The sequence below is a fragment of the Onychomys torridus genome, chromosome 7 (assembly GCF_903995425.1).
Source record: "Onychomys torridus chromosome 7, mOncTor1.1, whole genome shotgun sequence".
NCBI lineage: Eukaryota > Metazoa > Chordata > Mammalia > Rodentia > Cricetidae > Onychomys > Onychomys torridus.
The window spans coordinates 93,537,523-93,554,649 of NC_050449.1; the positions used below are offsets into that span (position 1 = coordinate 93,537,523).

A 17,127-nucleotide genomic window follows, 5' to 3' on the forward strand; every position below is an offset into this window, starting at 1 on the left:
CATTCGGTTGCGGCAGGACCCAACCCTCCTCTCTGCCTCAAGGGTGAGCAAGGTAGAGGGCAGTTTTAAGTCAGAAAATCTTCTCTTCGTTTGAAAGAATGTTCTTCACAATAGGGAGTCTTGGAAAGAAAAACATAACCATGTAGTTTAAGTTAAAAGGATTGAAAATGTCTAGTATTTGTATTGACATGAAACCTCTAGAAACCAGACATTACTGGATCTTTTTCATTATTGGTAGAATAAAACTGACTATATTTGCTTTACATGTTATGGTTTGGGTTTACATAATCTGGTAATACTTGTGTGATGGTTGGTTTTAATTATCCACTTGAGACATTCTAGGATTACCTTAGAAAGGAATCTGAATGTGGAATTGCTTGGGTTAGGTTGGTCTCTGGACATGCCTGTAAGGGATTTTCCTAATTGTATTAAGTCCTGAAGAGTCATCCTGAATACTGGTTGCACTATTTCATGGACTGGGCCCTAGACTGAGTCAAGAGACGAGGACAAGTTGAACATTAATGTATGTGTATTAATTGGTTGCTCTCTGTATTTAACAGTTAATGTAATGTGAGTAGATGGGCCAAGTTCCTCCTGCTTTGTCTTCCCTGAAATGATGCACTGAATACTGTGAGCAAGTGACCTGTTTTCTCTATCACAGCAATAGAAAAGAAACTGTGAGAGCTTGTGTTCATTCTGTGTGTTATCAAGTCTACTAAATATGTTTAAAATGGAAAAAATACACCAGCACCAAAGGCTGTATAGTCATCTTCATAATAATTTGGTTTGTAATACTCCTCAATTGGAAATTCTGAAGGCAGAATACTGTATCTATAATAAATAAATAAATCTTTAAAAGCCGGGAGGTAATGGCATACACCTTTAATCCCAGCACTTGGGAGGCAGAGCTAGGCAGATCTCTGTGAGTTCAAGGATACAGCCAGCATGGAGACACACGAATCCCAGGGAGTGATGGCAGAAAGAGTAAGATATATAAGGCGTGAAGACCAGAAACTAGCAGCATTTGGCTGGGTAAGCTTTTAGGCTTTGGAGCAGCAATTCAGCTAAGATTCATTCCAGATGAAGACACAGAGGTTTCCAGTCTGAGGAAATAGGATCAGCTGAGGCACTGAAGGTGAGGTAGCTGTGGCTTGTTCTGTCTCTCTGATCTTCCAGCGTTCACCCCAATACCTGGCTCAGGTTTGATCTTATTAATAAGAACTTTTAAGATTCGTGCTACAGTAATACTCCTAAATTGGAAATACCATTAATATATCAAGTTTAGGAAATAAAATGATTTGTTTTTGCAACGAAAGAAATCACTGACACTGAAAAACAAACTAACAATGCAAGCAGAAATTGTTACAACATGATTTTAATCACCACACTAAGCAGGCAAAGGTCTTCAAGGCCATCCTGTTCTGCACAGCAAATTCCATGCTAGCCAGTGCTTCATAGCAACACCAGAAACGGCCTTAAAAAATAGAAAACACACAGGCATGTATACACACTCACACACACACACACACACACCATCACCACCACTACCAACAACAACAACATGTGGATGAATCTGATACAGTTTTTCTTGGAAGGGATGATGCATACCTTATATGAACTTTAAAAATTATTTGTCTCAAACTAATTATTGATTATAAACATCACTATAATAGTTCACTTTGGAGATGGAGAGGTTTACCTATGAGAGAGGAGGTTGAGATGTTTCAATTCTGGAAATGTTTAATGTTCTTATCTGGTTCTGATTATACATCTATGCATTTGTAGAATTTCCTCAATATGTAATTTAATTTTATGCATGCCATTTCATATAAATTAATTTTGGTGAACAGCTAATTATTTTACTCATTTTCTTTGAAGCTATATAACCACTTCTGCTCAGTAAAATCCCAAGCAATTTTAATTAGAATGGCAATTAAGATGTCAGGTTTTTAAAAAAAATATTAGATAAACAGACTTTATTGATCTAATACTAAATCTTTAAAAGAAATTCAGGATATGATACTTCTTTCTAAACTTATTTTCTGTATGCTGTGTGATTTATAAAGTTTATTTTTCTCTAGAAGTTTTCGATCTATATTTGGTTGCAGTCTAGTTTTCCATTAGTTTTCTAACTAATGCTAATTTTATGAAGTTACTTTGTACATGAATTTTTAGCTAGGTATCTTGTCATTGTTACTAATCTGCTGGATCACTTTTGTAGACTTTGGTCTTATTATAATTGTTTTTACTTTACATATATATAATGATGAATATTGTTTTGATACTTTTTCCCCCCATTTTTTTGAGACAGACTTTGTCTGTTTAGCCCTGGCTGTCCTAGAACTCATTCTGTACACCAGGAAGGCCTCGAACTGAAAAAGATCTGCCTACCTCTGCCTCCTGAGTGCTGTGATTAAAGACGTGTGCCACCACTGCCTAGCTTTGGTTCTGACAGTTTTCTAAGTGTGTATAATCAGATAATCCTTGTCTACCATTATCCTCACTGCTCCTGATCCTATCATCTTTGCAGCTAATCACTATCCTACTTTTTTCTTTCCCTCCCCTCTCTTCTTCTTCCTTCCCCTCCTCTCAGGTCCCCTCCCTTTTTGGTGAAGCAGAGATTAGTTAGGATTACATAATAGAATTAAACATGAGTGAGGAGATCATGAGCAACTTGTAAGTAGGTACACCATTGAAGAAAGTTAGATTTTGGTATTCTTATTACCTGCCACTGCTTTTTACCAGTGTTTTTCTAATGTTGGCATTTAATACAGATATAATAGCTATATTGAATGGTTGCATTTCCTGATTATTTGAAGTATCTTAAGGATTTCAACAGCAGGATCATTTAGTTTTTGTCTTTTTAAAAGTAGAACTCATATCTAAGTCCCATTTTATCGTAAACATTTTGGAGACTATTGATGTCAGTGATTTTACTAGACACTTTGAGATCTAGTAGTACAGCAATTTTTCTTATAATTTTGTTGCAGTTATTTAAATTACAAATACTAAACCATCCTTGCATTACTGAAAAACATCTTTGTTGCACTTGTATGCATTCTTTGTGCACACTACTAATGGATTAAGTTTGCTGAACTTAGAAATCTCGTATCTGTGTATAAGTGAATTTTGATATTTATCACATAAGTTTTAAAATGTTTGTTTAATAGTTAGTAACCTCGATGGGATTTTTAATGTCAGCTTTGTATTTTGCTTTATTGTAAATAAATCTTTGAGCTCTAGTGATGAACCTCTTAATTAGCCTTATAAAATAGAGAAGTCTACTTTTATTTGACAACAGAACAATAGCTTCAGGTAAGTGATTGTCTCAATTAATTTCAAATACACACAAACTTTTTTTAAAAAAATCTGTTTAGTGTATTGTTGATGTTTTTAAATTATTTTTGTATTTTTTTTCTACAGTCCGTGGTGGATGACTGGATTGAATCATATAAACAAGACAGGGACATCGCACTTCTGGATTTAATCAACTTTTTTATCCAGTGTTCAGGATGTCGAGGTACACAGTTGTAAAATAAATGCTGTTTATTGAACCTATCAGTTCAGCAGTGTAACTTCACCTGCCCCTGGAATTGTGTTTGGATCATTTTTAGCAGAGTAGGTGGTTAGTATGTGCTTTAAGGGTACTTACTTTTCTTTTCCTGGTCAGTGTTACCTGTCTAAATAGGAACACATTTCTGTATCTCTTTCAAAATCTTCAAGAAAAACTGAGAATTACTGTTTATGAACTTTTCAATCATATACCATTCATTTTTGTCTCTCTTCATTTTTTACAAAATGAGTGTGATGGTTAATTTTATTTCTTTGTTTCAGTACATTTAATGTCTTACTGAAATGAGAATTATTAGGGGTAATTAAAAAGATACTAATACATATTATTTGAAGTGGGGAGCTTGTTTTCCAGTCCTGTCTGTTTGGTGTTCTGTGTATGCCTCATTCTCCCTGATAGGCATCTGTAGTAAGGAGTTTTCCTGCCTGGCCCACAGTCGCTCAGACCCAACCAAGAAAGCACACAGAAACTTACATTGTTTACAAACTGTATGGCCGTGGCAGGCTTCTTGTTATCTGCTTTTTCTATCTTAAATTAACCCATTTCTGTTAGTCTATACTTTGCCACACGGCTTGTGGCTTACCAGTGTCTTTACATGTTGCTTTTCATGGCGGCGGCTGGCAGTGTCTCTCTCCAGTCTTCTACTTCCCAGAATTCTCTTCTCTCTTGTCCCGCCTATACTTCCTGCCTGGCCACTGGCCAATCAGAACTTTATTTACACAGAGCGATATCCACAGCACTTCCCCTTTTCTTTTTTTTAAGGAAGGTTTTAACTTTTACATAGTGCAATTATATACAACAAAACAATTATCAAGCAAGAATTATAGTTACAATATTAAAGAAGATATCCTATCTATCTTATATTTGTGAGTCCAAGGTTTTATATCTAACTTATCTTTTATCATAACTGAGAAAATTATAACTATCTAGTCTTCAACCACATCAAAGACCTCAGAAGGATATAATATTACCTGAGAACCGGGAGAAGGATGCAAGCAACTTTTGGGAGTCTTGCAGGGTAGACAGAGACAGCTGGCAGCCTGAACAGTCACCTAATGTTCCTTTGTAATGTTGGGGCATTTGTCTTCAGCCCCTAGAATCTCTTGGTCACTTCTCTCAGTGTCCTGTAGAATGTCTGGCAGTTTCTTCTGCGAAGCAGGAACCTGAAGGACCATTTTGTCAAGTAAAGTTTAGTGGTCACCTTTCTATGGGTCCTGCATGTCCATTTGATCAAGCAGTCCAGCCAAGAACAGTTTCTTGCCCAAATGGCTATTTTTGCCAAGGTGAAGATAAACTCCATATGAAGTGTCTTCAGTGCCCATCCTCCTCTCTGAAGTAAATTGGTGCTGCCAGGAGTAGCCATGTCTCACTGTCCAGAAAGTCTAAATTTTAAAAATATTTTAAATGCCATATTCTGTAGGTCTTTGAAGTATTTGAAGGTTACCTATCTATCTGAACTATCTCTGTGTATACCTAGAAGACTTAATTAACATGGCTACGAGTATGATTATCATAGATGACTAATTATTAATCTATTTTTAATTATCCATTACAATTTTAAATGAGCTGTACAAGCATAATACCTTAAACAAGAGTAGAAATATACACACAGTATAACAAAATTAACTTTTAAGTTTGTATCAATAGACTAAAATCTATACCAATGTAAAACATTTTAAACAAGTTGTTGCTCTTTAGAAGTAAATTCCTTAATCTACCCTTTCATCCTATTATATCTGTATCATATCCCCTTTTCTTCTTTAGAAAGAGATCTCATTGATAATCAAACTGCTTTAAAGAAAATTATTGGTTTTTCTCTGTCCCACACCAGAGGGCTCTTTTGATTTGGGACATAAGAATCTCTTAACCTTTTTTTTTTTAGCAATATGTCTGGGTTTAGAGAAGGAGTGAGCCAATTCCATCTGCAAAGCCAGCTTGATAATTTTGGGAATGTGGGCGTAGTTTCTCTTACTACTTCTTGCTGGAGGGGGGCGCTGTATCTTATAGGGACACAAAGAAAATTTTAGGATTATGGAGTAGTCCATTAGGGTGAACCTCTGAGCCAGTTGCCTTGAAACCATTTTGGATGTTGGATCATCTGGGCCACTGTGTCATTGGAGACCTTTCAGGTGGTCTTGGCTGGTCAAACCTGATGTATCTTAATCTGGAACAAATCCATAGCCTCTGGCTTTCTGTGGAAACAAAAGCAGAGACTCCTTTCCAAAGCAACATATCCTTATATCCAAATTTTGAAGTCAAGATACCTTTAAAATTTACATATTTATTTAATTCAACAGCTTTTATGATCAAATCTTTTTCTGTAGTTAAGAATCTCAAAGACAACACAAACCAGATTCTCTGTGTAATATCCATCTTTGTAAGACTGAAACTCCCCTGTGGCTGCTGGCTCCACCCACCTCAGCTTCCCAACATGGCGGTGGTACAGTTTATTGCCGGCTCTGGGTCTGGAGCCATGTGTACTATCAACTATCAGAAGTAGTTCTATCAAAGCAGTGCATAGCCCAGAAACCTTTTTTTTTTGTTTGTTTGTTTGTTTTTTTTTGTTTTAACTAGCAAAGGCTAAATCTACCACGCAGCAGAGTAAAGTGCCACTTGTAGACTCCTCATTCCTGCCATACTGTAGGTCAGACGCACATGCCAGGAACCTGCCATAGTAGCTCAAACCGGCAGGCTGCCACTAATTAGGAAGCTGTTTTTAGCTCCGTCTTAGAATCTTTTTTCTCAGGTTTTAGGTGGAAACTCTTGCCCCACGTTGGGCGCCATTTGTTGTTAGAGTTGTCCTGCCTGGCCCACAGTCAGGACAAATCTCTCTTACCCGCCAGTCCCACAGTCTCTCAGACCCAACAAAGAAAGCACACAGAAACTTACATTGTTTACAAACTGTATGGCCGTGGCAGGCTTCTTGTTATCTGCTTTTTCTATCTTAAATTAACCCATTTCTGTTAGTCTATACTTTGCCACATGGCTTGTGGCTTACCAATGTCTTTACATGTTGCTTTTCATGGCGGCGGCTGGTGGTGTCTCTCTCCAGTCTTCTACTTCCCAGAATTCTCTTCTCTCTTGTCCCGCCTATACTTCCTGCCTGGCCACTGGCCAATCAGAACTTTATTTACACAGAGCGATATCCACAGCAGGCATCTCCTTCCTTAGACTGGGGAAGTTCTCTTGTGATTTGGTTGAAAATATTCTTATGCCTTTGACTGTGTTTCTTCTCTTCTACACCTATGATTTATAGGTTTATTATTTTATGGTGTCCCAGAGTCCTTTCATGGGTTTTCTTAGATTTAATGTTTTCTTTTGAATTGTGTGATCCTGTTCTTCTGACTTGTCTTTTAAGACCTGGTATTCTCTCTTCCACTTGATCTAGTTTGTAGGTGAGGCTCTCCTTTGAATGTTTGGTTCACCTTTTGAGTTTTTGTTTTTGCATTTTATTTAAGCTTGCCTTTTCTTTAGAGATTCTCTATTCAATTCTATATTCACACCTTCATTATTTTTCATTATTCAGCTGTTTTTGCTTTTGGGACCTTCATTTTGGCATTTATTTATATTCTCTTTGAGTTTCTTGAATATTTTTATAATTGGTATTTCAAAATCATTGTCATTTTTTTTTAAGTTCAAAGTAGTTTTTTATACAGTATATTCTGATCACATTTTCCACTTCCCCAGCTCCCTCCCACTTTCCTACCCTCCCAAATCTACACTTTCTTATTAGAATATAAACAAACATCTAAAATAATAATAATAATAATAATAACAACAACAACAATAATAAAGATAAAACCAATCAAATCAGAATAGGACAAAACAAACAAAAAAGTCTTATAATGGTTATTGATCTGTGTTGTGAAATCATTGTCTTATGTGTTAACTAAGTTGCTTTTCTCAGGGAGTATTAACACTGGGTGGTTCAAATTTCTAGAGGAGACAAACTTTTTTTGTTTTGGGGTGTGTGTGTGTGTGTGTGTGTGTGTGTGTTGTATTGCATATGTTTTTGTGATAGGACCTAGGCATATGAGGTTAGGTTATTGGTGGTGTTTATTGGCCTGACTATCTGGTCTCACCTTTGTTAAAAGAGTGTTAGTTATTAACCATATTTTGTCAGATTGTAGATTAGGTACATGGTGCTCTGGATACAGTTTGGTGGGCAATTCTTAATATTTGAACAGGGTTTCTGAAGTGTTCCCAGCTCAGCTAGGGGAAAAAATGACTTTTCATTCTAGGAGTAATCCTCCTGTAGGTTTAGAATATTACTCTGCTAATGTCCTGAATTCTATATCTAGGTTCTATAGATGGTCCTTAAGTGACAGGGTTAGGGGTCACAGTGCAAATTGGCAGTACTTCATGGATACAGGAAGCAGGATGTCATGCTATCCTCTGGTGAACATGTGTGAGATGCTATCTGGGGTCATTTGAAGGATGCCTTGGGTGTGGAAGGTCTTGGTATATGATGTGACCAACTGGTTCAGGGGGTTTCTGCCTGGAGTCATTGTCACAAGATGCCATGTGGTACCTGGCCAAGTTGAGAATGTCCTCTCTGGCTTATGGTTGGATTGGGCCTAGGGGTCTATGCATGGGATTCTGGGTTGGTTTTTCTTTTTGGCTATCAGACTGAGCATATGATATATATTCTTCTACAATACTCTGATCCTAGAAGACACCTAGGGGATATTTTTGTCTTTTTTCCCATGCTTGTGTTTGGACCCACATTCTGGTACATTTACTTTTCATGCTATCATATAATCCTAGAATTTTAATACTGGTTCATGTGTTGGAGTATTAAACTTGTTTTGAATCATTTTAGAAGTAGAGAACAGGGAGTTTACTTAGATTTTAAAATATAAATTTATCATTTCTTTTGTCTCATAAAGATCTTGAGTACTGAAGATGGGGTTATTTTAAGATTTGGGGAAAATATTTGAATATCTTTGACTATCTGTAGGACAATGTTTGCTTTCAAACCTGGATTACCTATCACCAGTCAACCAAATTTTAAAATTTGCTAAATTAACATTTTATGAGTTGTCTATTATGTGTAGATATAGTGTCCCTGAAGGACTAGATAACTGATAATCACACATTACTTACCAATATGTGATTTTTTTTCTTTTTGTACACTTATTTTATCTATCATTGTTTTGTGTGGTCTGGAGTTTGGCCATCATTTTAGCAGGTTTACTAAGGGATGAGTAGGGAAGGGGGAGAATGAAGAAGGAGGACTGGAACATCTCATGGGTGTGTACTAATTTAGAAATTGGAGAGCCCCTTTAAGGAAGTCAGCTAGAATTCCTAGTAGAGTCCTGGGTACAGCAGAATATCCTCTTGAGTGATGCTTCCAAGTAAACCAAATTCTAACAGGTAAGAGATAACATCCAACAGGAACCACTTGGGAAAGTTCAGACAGTCCCCTGAAGTTCTTGATTCAGTTCTCTTTATAACTCAACTTCCTATGGCTGAACTTTAGCTTTTCTTAGTCACTGCATGAGATAATACTAGTAATATTTTTACTCTTGTGCTGTTTTGCTCTTCTCTGCTTCCTGTCACAGTTAGGAGGCCCAGCCCATTCCTAGAGAAGGGACTTTGGAGGACACTTTGAGACAAACATGTTTGGGACTGAACCATTGGGATGGCTGGGAGAACCCACATAACAGAACTAGTTTCTCAATGAACCTAAACAGATGCTAATTTAGCAATATAATGGACAACCATCTTCATACTTCCAAGGAAGGAATGTAGTTTTTTGTTTTGTTTTGTTTTGTTTTTTGTTTTTTCAAGACACGGTTTCTCTGTGTAGCTTTGTGCCTTTTCCTGGAACTCGCTTTGGAGACCAGGCTGGCCTCGAACTCACATGTGTTCATATTTTTAACTAGCAGATTTACTAAGTATAGACTGCCATCTAGAGACAGACCCATCAGTGAACGTACAATCACAACTTTTATGGCATTAAAAAAATATTACCTATTTTATAAAATATTATCATAATAATTTTTTATTTCCCCCATTCACACATAACCCAGGTAGTTCACATGCACCCCAAGATACTTAATGAATTTTGTTTGAAATGTTTGTTGGAAAGCAACCAGAGTAAGTGCCCTTTTCTCTGCATTTCTCCCAACTTCCCTTCTTAGTCACTGCATTACCATATAGTTAGTAAGCCCTGAATTTACTATATGTGGGTATTTCTTTAGTGAATCCCTACTAGTTTTAGTAGTTTAGAACTACTTCCTTTTTCCTAAGGTTTCCTATACCAATTCATTGATAGTTGTCAGCAATCTTTCTCTTTTATTTTGATTCATCTGTATGGGTCTAGATGAAGTAAAAATGAAAGAAACGAGGGGTGGGGAGAGAGGGAGAGGGAAAGAGAGATTCTAACAAAAGTTGGTTCTGTCATATGATTGTAGTATCCCTTCAAAATCACAATGTCAGGTAATATTTATTAATAATCTGTAACTCTAATATTTTAAACAAAAGGCTGATTTGTACATAGAATACTTGAAAGGCCTTTACTGTTTGGAATGCTTTTTGCTAGAGTACTAGACAGTGTTAGTGTATTTCATCATACCTAGGTGTCAGTGGTTCTGAGTATGCAATGTTATATCATAAAAACTAGAAATTAAAATGTTGTTTGAAATACTGTTATACTATCAAGTATAGCAAGAATTTGCCTGTGTTTAGTCTCCTATATTTTATTTCTTTATGGAACTGTCACCTTTATGCACTTTTATTTTTAGTTGGACAGATACAAAGGTTAAGGTTCCTGCTGTGGCTAGGGGAAGTAAAGCTTAAAATGGGCAAGAAGCATCAAAGAAGACAATTCCAGTTCTCCAGACTATAATAAGGTTTACATATATACCTGTGAGACCGTTTACTGGTTTCCATGTTTCTTCTGCTTAGTTCTTCATTTCATTCTCTTTACTCTAGTAAATAGAAGGTACTTTGGATAAGGATATCTAGTTCTGTTGAGCCTAATCCCCTCTACTCTGGATGTGAAGACTCTAGGTAGGAGTGGCTAGACATTCGCTGGAATGACTTTCTGCTTCTGAAAGAAAAAAGGCAGGCCTCATTTTCCACACACCATTTTAACCTGGAAATAGACATAAGTAGAGATCCGAGTTCCATTATGTTCTAGGGAGGTACTAAGAGTTTTACCAAAACCAGCAACCCATGTAAATGCCCTATCACTTTATGGACTTCAAGTTAAGCAATGGTAAAAATAGGGTGGCTGAAGTTGGCAGCTCAGGATTGACTGAACTTTTTACAAACTGCAGACACAATGTCAAAAACTTTTCTGTTTTATTTTTTCTGCATTAATTAAACTTTAATGTGCTATACACTCTCCAGGACCTAGGAATTAAAGTGCTTTGCTGTGGCCCTATCCTCACCTTCAGAGTTAGATATCTTAAACAACCTAGTCATGTAATAGACTAGTGAAATGAACACATAGCTCTCAAAAGATGGACTACAAATGGCCCTTATAAACATAAAAACAAATTTTAGTATGGTTATCCATTAGGGAAATGCAAATGAAGTATGCATTGAGATTCCATCTCATTCCAGTCATAATGTCAGTCATTGAGAAAACATAGCAGATACTGACAAGGAAGTGGACAAAGGGGCCCTTATGTACTCTCTTGGGAATGCAGACTCTGAGAGAGAGAGTCAGTCAGTCTACTATATAACCCAACTCTGCCACTTTTTGACATTACACAAAAGACTTGAAAGTCTACATATCACACAGATTTTTTTTTCAGACGTGATAAGAATGAAGTCATGTCATTTACAGGAAAAAACAAAAAAGACAATTAACTAAAAAAGTTATTTGAGTTTCTAGAGATTATGTACATTTTGCAGTGTCCCATGCTAATAACTAGTGGAGCTGAAAAACACTACCGTGTATTATTTCAAAGATCTTGTAACCAAAGCGTATTCCAAAGAAATGTAACTTTTTTACCTTTATGTTGCAATTATTATTGTCACCACTAACCTTTATTATTATACACAGTGATAATTATCAAGGGATATGTTTCACTTTTAGTTTTGTGCTTTTTTTAATTCATCATTTTTTCCATATGATAGAAACCATAAAATTTTGTATTCTGGTAAATTTGTGTTTGGTTTTCATACTTCTACCCTTCAATGTGCACACATTAATAAAGACCCCACTGGTGCCTTTTTATACATTTTGTGTTACTTCCCTTGCTGTGAAATGAAAGTCAGGAAAGATTTATTTTTGTTCATGGTTTAGTTCATTGTTTTAGTTCATGGTTGGGTTACTACTTCTTTGAAGTCTAAGAAAAGCAGACTATGTCAGCTGACAATTGTAACAAAGGCTGCTACATGGAGGCCAGAAATTAGACAGGAGTGTTAACAGAAGGGCCCAGAGCAAGATATAACTCCCAAAGTTAACACCCTCAGTGAGCTACTTCCTGCTAGAATTTTTACCATGTCTAAAAAAGTAGCTCCCCAATCTGCAGATCAAGCTTTCAACATATGAGGGACATATCATATTCAAACCATATCCTTCTACCCTTTCCCCCCATACAGTGATTTCATAATGTGGTTTAGTCATATTTCTAAAGAGTCACTGTGGTGTTGCCATTTCAAGTGTTACTCAAATATCCAAGTCCTGAGTCTTTCCTCTTAGTACCCTTAATATCAAAATGAAATTTCTTTTCTTACAACATTTAGTAGCATAGAGCAAACAATTCCATTTAAAAAGATAGGTATAGGAGCCTAGAAAGTAGATGGGACTAAAGTAAGCCTGAAACCCAGCTGAGCAAATGCTAAATCTTGTAGATCCATATCTGACTTGCAGGCACATAATGGCACAATACAAAGTTCATTGTACTCGGGAAGCTCCACCCCTGCAGTCTTGCATTTTTCCCGTTCTTCCTCCCCTTCCCTCCCCTCTCTTCCTCTCCATTTCTACTTCCTTCTCCTGCCTCTCCCCACCTTTTTCTGATTCAACTTTACCTGCAGTTTTCCACAACCAATATCCCAAATCCTGGCATCTTGATTGCAGCTTAGCTTCATTCTCCTAGCTTTGTACAACCCTTCTTAGGTGCTACATGTAGGAATTACAAACTTGTCACAAATTGTCCAACCTTCCTGGATTTTCTTTGAAATGTGGATGGAAGTGTATGATTCTGTAGTCTCCCTTTCTGCATTCTTGAAGAACTAGCACTGTGTTCTGTGGATCATTATTATTCTACAGCTTGAGTCATAGCCAGGCTTAGACTGCAGTTGCAACAGTCTCTTGAATGCATGGGCAACTGAACATGGTAAAGTAATCTTAAGGAAACAACTTTTAGATGGTTCTATGTGAGCAGTGTTCCCTTGCAAATCTTTTAAGGGAGAGCCTTTGAGATAAGATTTACATTATCCCTGAGTTTGCCTTATGTGAGAACTGGCTTATTCTTGAAATGCCTTCAAGATATTCCTATTGGCCAGGTGCAGAGTGTCAGATCTCTTCGAATAGGCATTGTTAATCCCAATTTACAGGTTTTTATTTTTTTCACTGACGGAAGTTTTCTAAGACCTTACAGTAGTCTCTCCCCTCCCCCATTTTCATCAACAACTACTAAACTAACAATACCTGTGCAACCACCTGAATTCTGAGTTCCTTTGACCTTCTCTACACCAAATTATTATTCTGTCATCTTTAAATTACAAAACATATACAGGGTGTGTGTGTGTGTGTGTGTGTGTGTGTGTGTGTGTGTGTGTGTGTAAGATTTATTTATTTATATAACATGATATAGTCTGATTCACAAGTAGAGTCCTGTTTCCTCATGAGCAGTCATTGTTCTCCACATCTACTCAGTATGTTGATCTCAGTTGCCACTAAAACCTCCCACTTTGTATTTCTTACACCGTTTTAGGCCTCTAGCCTGAACCCTTCCAGATTTCTTCCACAAACCTGTTCTAAGTGGTTCTGAACTCAATAATGGGCTTTTGTTGTAGTCATAACCCTTCATTCTTTCTTTGTCTTTTTCTTTTCTCTCTCTTTTTTACTTTTTCTTAACTTTTTTTGGAGGGTGGGTGGGTTTTCGAGACAGGGTTTCTCTGTGTATCTTTGCGCCTTTCCTGGATCTCTCTCTGTAGACCAGGCTGGCCTCAAACTCACAGAGATCCACCTGGCTCTGCCTCCCGAGTGCTGGGATTAAAGGTGTGCGCCACTACCGCCCGGCACATTCTTACTTTTCATTATAGCCAGGAAAGATTTAGTTTGACATAAATGTTCAGAATTTTCAGTTCATGGTCATTTGTCTCTGTTACTTTTAGGTAAAGCATTGAATGTGTAATAGTAGTAGAAATGTATGATATAGGCTGTTTACATCATGGCATTCAGGAAGCCGAGAAAGAAAATAAGAGGCCAGAGGAATGTATATCCCCCACAGATCAACTATAGTGATCTGTAGTTGCTCATTTTAGACCTCACATTCTAAAATTTCTTGCACTTTCCAAAACAGCACAAATAACAGTAGGCCCAAGTTTCTACACATGGCCTGTGACAAACATTCTATATCTATAATTAGTAAGAATTACCTTTTTGTGTGTATGTGGTTTTGGTTTTTTGGTTTGTTTGGGTTTTTTTTTCGGGGGGGGGGGGGTTGAGACAAGGTTTCTGTATGTAGCTTTTGGAGCCTGTCCTGGAACTCCTTCTGGAGACCAGGCTGGCCTCAAACTCACAGAGATCTCCTGCCTCTGCCTCCTGAGTGCTGGGATTAAAGTTGTACGCCATCACCAATTGGCCATTTTTCTTAATCTTAAAAAATTTAAATAAAAGTGGAGCCAGGAGCAACACTGTAGAGATAGATTGGTCAGTGGTTAACTGCAGAGGACCCTAGTTCAGTTCTCCTATGCCCACTTGATGGCTCACAACCATCTGTAACTCCAGTTCTAGGGGATTTGTCATCCTCTTGTGGCCCCTGCAGGTACCAGGCATGCACCTAGGGTACATGAAGACACTCACATTAATAATAATAATAATAATAATAATAATAATAGTATTAAATCTTTTTTTAAAAATGATTTATTCTACTGATTAGTATTTACATTTTTCTTTTATGCATTTATATATATTTTGTTTTGAGTAATATATTCTTAGAGTTGTTTCAAAAACATGTTATATATTTCTTACCTCCTTAAATGTGAATCACATTTTCTTATTCCTGAAGGTAACCAGATTTTTCAGCTTACTACATAATTTTAGTAATATTTTCATATATAGTATATATTTCAGTATCTTTTGGAATATGCAAATTTATTCTGCACATTATTCTCTATCAATCCTAGATGACATTAATGTATTTTGACAATTTAATGTCAAATTGAGAACAAGTAGTGGTTAGTCATAGCCAGTCTTCCAAAGTAGATCAATTGCTAGCAAAATCTGTTTACAAATCGCTATTAGAGGTCTTAGTTCTCATCTGCACATTGAGAGAAAGAATAGTACATTCTCATAAGACTGTTGGGTAAGTTAAATGTATTAACATGAAAGCAGCACTCAGATGCTGACGACTGCTACCACTGTCAGCATTGTTAACCTTTATCTAATCTGATCTTGATAAATGGCATATGAGTTTTTCTTAATTATTGCTATTATACTGATTCACAGAATACTTGTAAATTATTTTATACATTTAAAAATTTTATGAATGCTTTGCTATAAGTATAGTCTTAGTATCAGTATCAAAGAATTTATGAATTTGTGGTTTTGTTAGATATTTGAAAAATTACATACCACAGAGGTTGCACTAAGCCTTGCTCTCACGATCATTTTTAATCATTTTTATTTGGAGATAAGGTTTTGCTCTATAGCTTGAGATGACCTCAAACTCAGAAACCTCCTGTGTAAGCCCGAGTGCTGGGATTACAGGTATGCGCCACCAAAACTATCCTAAATTATTGTGAATTTGTTAGATTTCTGCTGTTATTTCTAATTTGAGAATTATTTATTGTTAAAAATAGAAGTTTTAGATTCTTTTCTGTATTATAAATGTTACCTTACTGGAAAGATAGTATTGAATAATCTTTTATGGATTTCTTTTCAAAAAGATGTGTGTGTGTGTGTGTGTTTAAATCACTTGTGTATGGTGGTGATAAGGCAGTTAGTTCAAAATTCTTTCTTAAGTTTTTAATGTTTAAAGGAGTGGTATTTAATCTCAATAATTCCCTTTCTTTGTTTTCAATATTTATGTTTCTGTGAATGTAGTACACTATAAGTTGGTTGGCCTGAGATTATGGGCATGTATGACCATGCCAAAGCAGACATACACATCTTTATAAATCATAATATAAGGCCTAGGAGGTAGCTCAGCAGGTAAAGGTGCTTGGTGTCAAGTCTGGCAACCCATAGTTGATCCTTGGGACCTATATGGTGGGAAGAAAGAACTGACTTTTGCAAGTTGTCCTCTGATTCCCACCCACTGGCCCATATGCACACACACATTTACATAATATGAAGAAAGTCATGAATGTGAAAAATTAAAAGGCCCCAAAGCAAATTTCTTAAGATCACTTCTTTAGTTTTGGTACCAGTGTTCAGTTAGGCAATTTTTTTTTTTCCTTCAAAAGAAACTTTCAGTAAGAAAGAGTTCAGGATGTTAGGTATTTTTGAAACAACTAATGGAATGAAAATTTTAGTATGTCATGGTGTCTGCAGTATTCTTTATGAGGGGTATAAAATATATATATTTCCATGTTAGAAAGTGCAGAATTCAATACTAGATAGAACTTTGAAAATACCTAAGGCTGCTCAGATAAATGACCAAATGAAGGAAATGAGAAACTTGTCTCTAAATACAATATAGAGCTGCTGTAACAACTAGTATAGTTTTAAAAATGTTAAAGTATTAAGGCAAGAAAAGACTGTTGTGGCAATCTGGAGATAATGTTATCAAAGGCATTTATTTAGTCATGTTGTGGAGAAGAATGAACAGTTAAAAAGTAAGACTGATCTTTAGAATATTATCCATATGTGAGTATGCATGGGGGTTTTCTTTGTTAAAAAAGATAATACCTTAGCATTTGAATTATTAATAGATTATTTCCATTTTATAGTCCTTGCAAAGGTATGAAACATGAGGTACTCTTCATAGCAGTTTCTTTGCCAGTTTCTGTTTTCCTCTCTCACCTAATGTGTTCTTGGATTCGTTTTGCCAATATTTTGTTGAGTATTTTTGCATCAATGTTCATGAGGGAGATTGGTCTGTAATTCTTTTTTGCATATTTGTGTGGTTTGGGTATCAGGGTAACTGTAGACTCATAAAAAAGAGGTTTTTTGTTTGGTTGGTTGGTTGGTTGGTTTGGTTTGGTTTTTCTCTGTGTAGCTTTGTCCCTTTCTTGGAACTCACTCTGTAGCCCAGGCTGGCCTCTAACTCACAGAGATTCTCCTGCCTCTGCCTCCCGAGTGCTGGGATTAAAGGTGTGTGCCACCACCGCCTGGCATTCTTCTCCCTCTTAATGTTAGCACTTAAAATGATTTTTTTTTTTCCTGAGCTTCTCTATTTCGTTGAAAATATAGGTAAAAGTAC

General features: G+C 36.5%; 1 protein-coding gene across 1 annotated transcript in view; it reads left to right on the top strand.

Annotated features, from left to right (window-relative positions):
• Stag1 (stromal antigen 1) overlaps positions 1–17,127 on the top strand; it is a 346,634-nt gene that overhangs the window by 146,245 nt on the left and 183,262 nt on the right. The window contains exon 5 of the mRNA XM_036192569.1: positions 3,424–3,520. Coding sequence (XP_036048462.1) covers positions 3,424–3,520 — 97 coding nt within the window. The remainder of the gene's footprint in view (positions 1–3,423; positions 3,521–17,127) is intronic.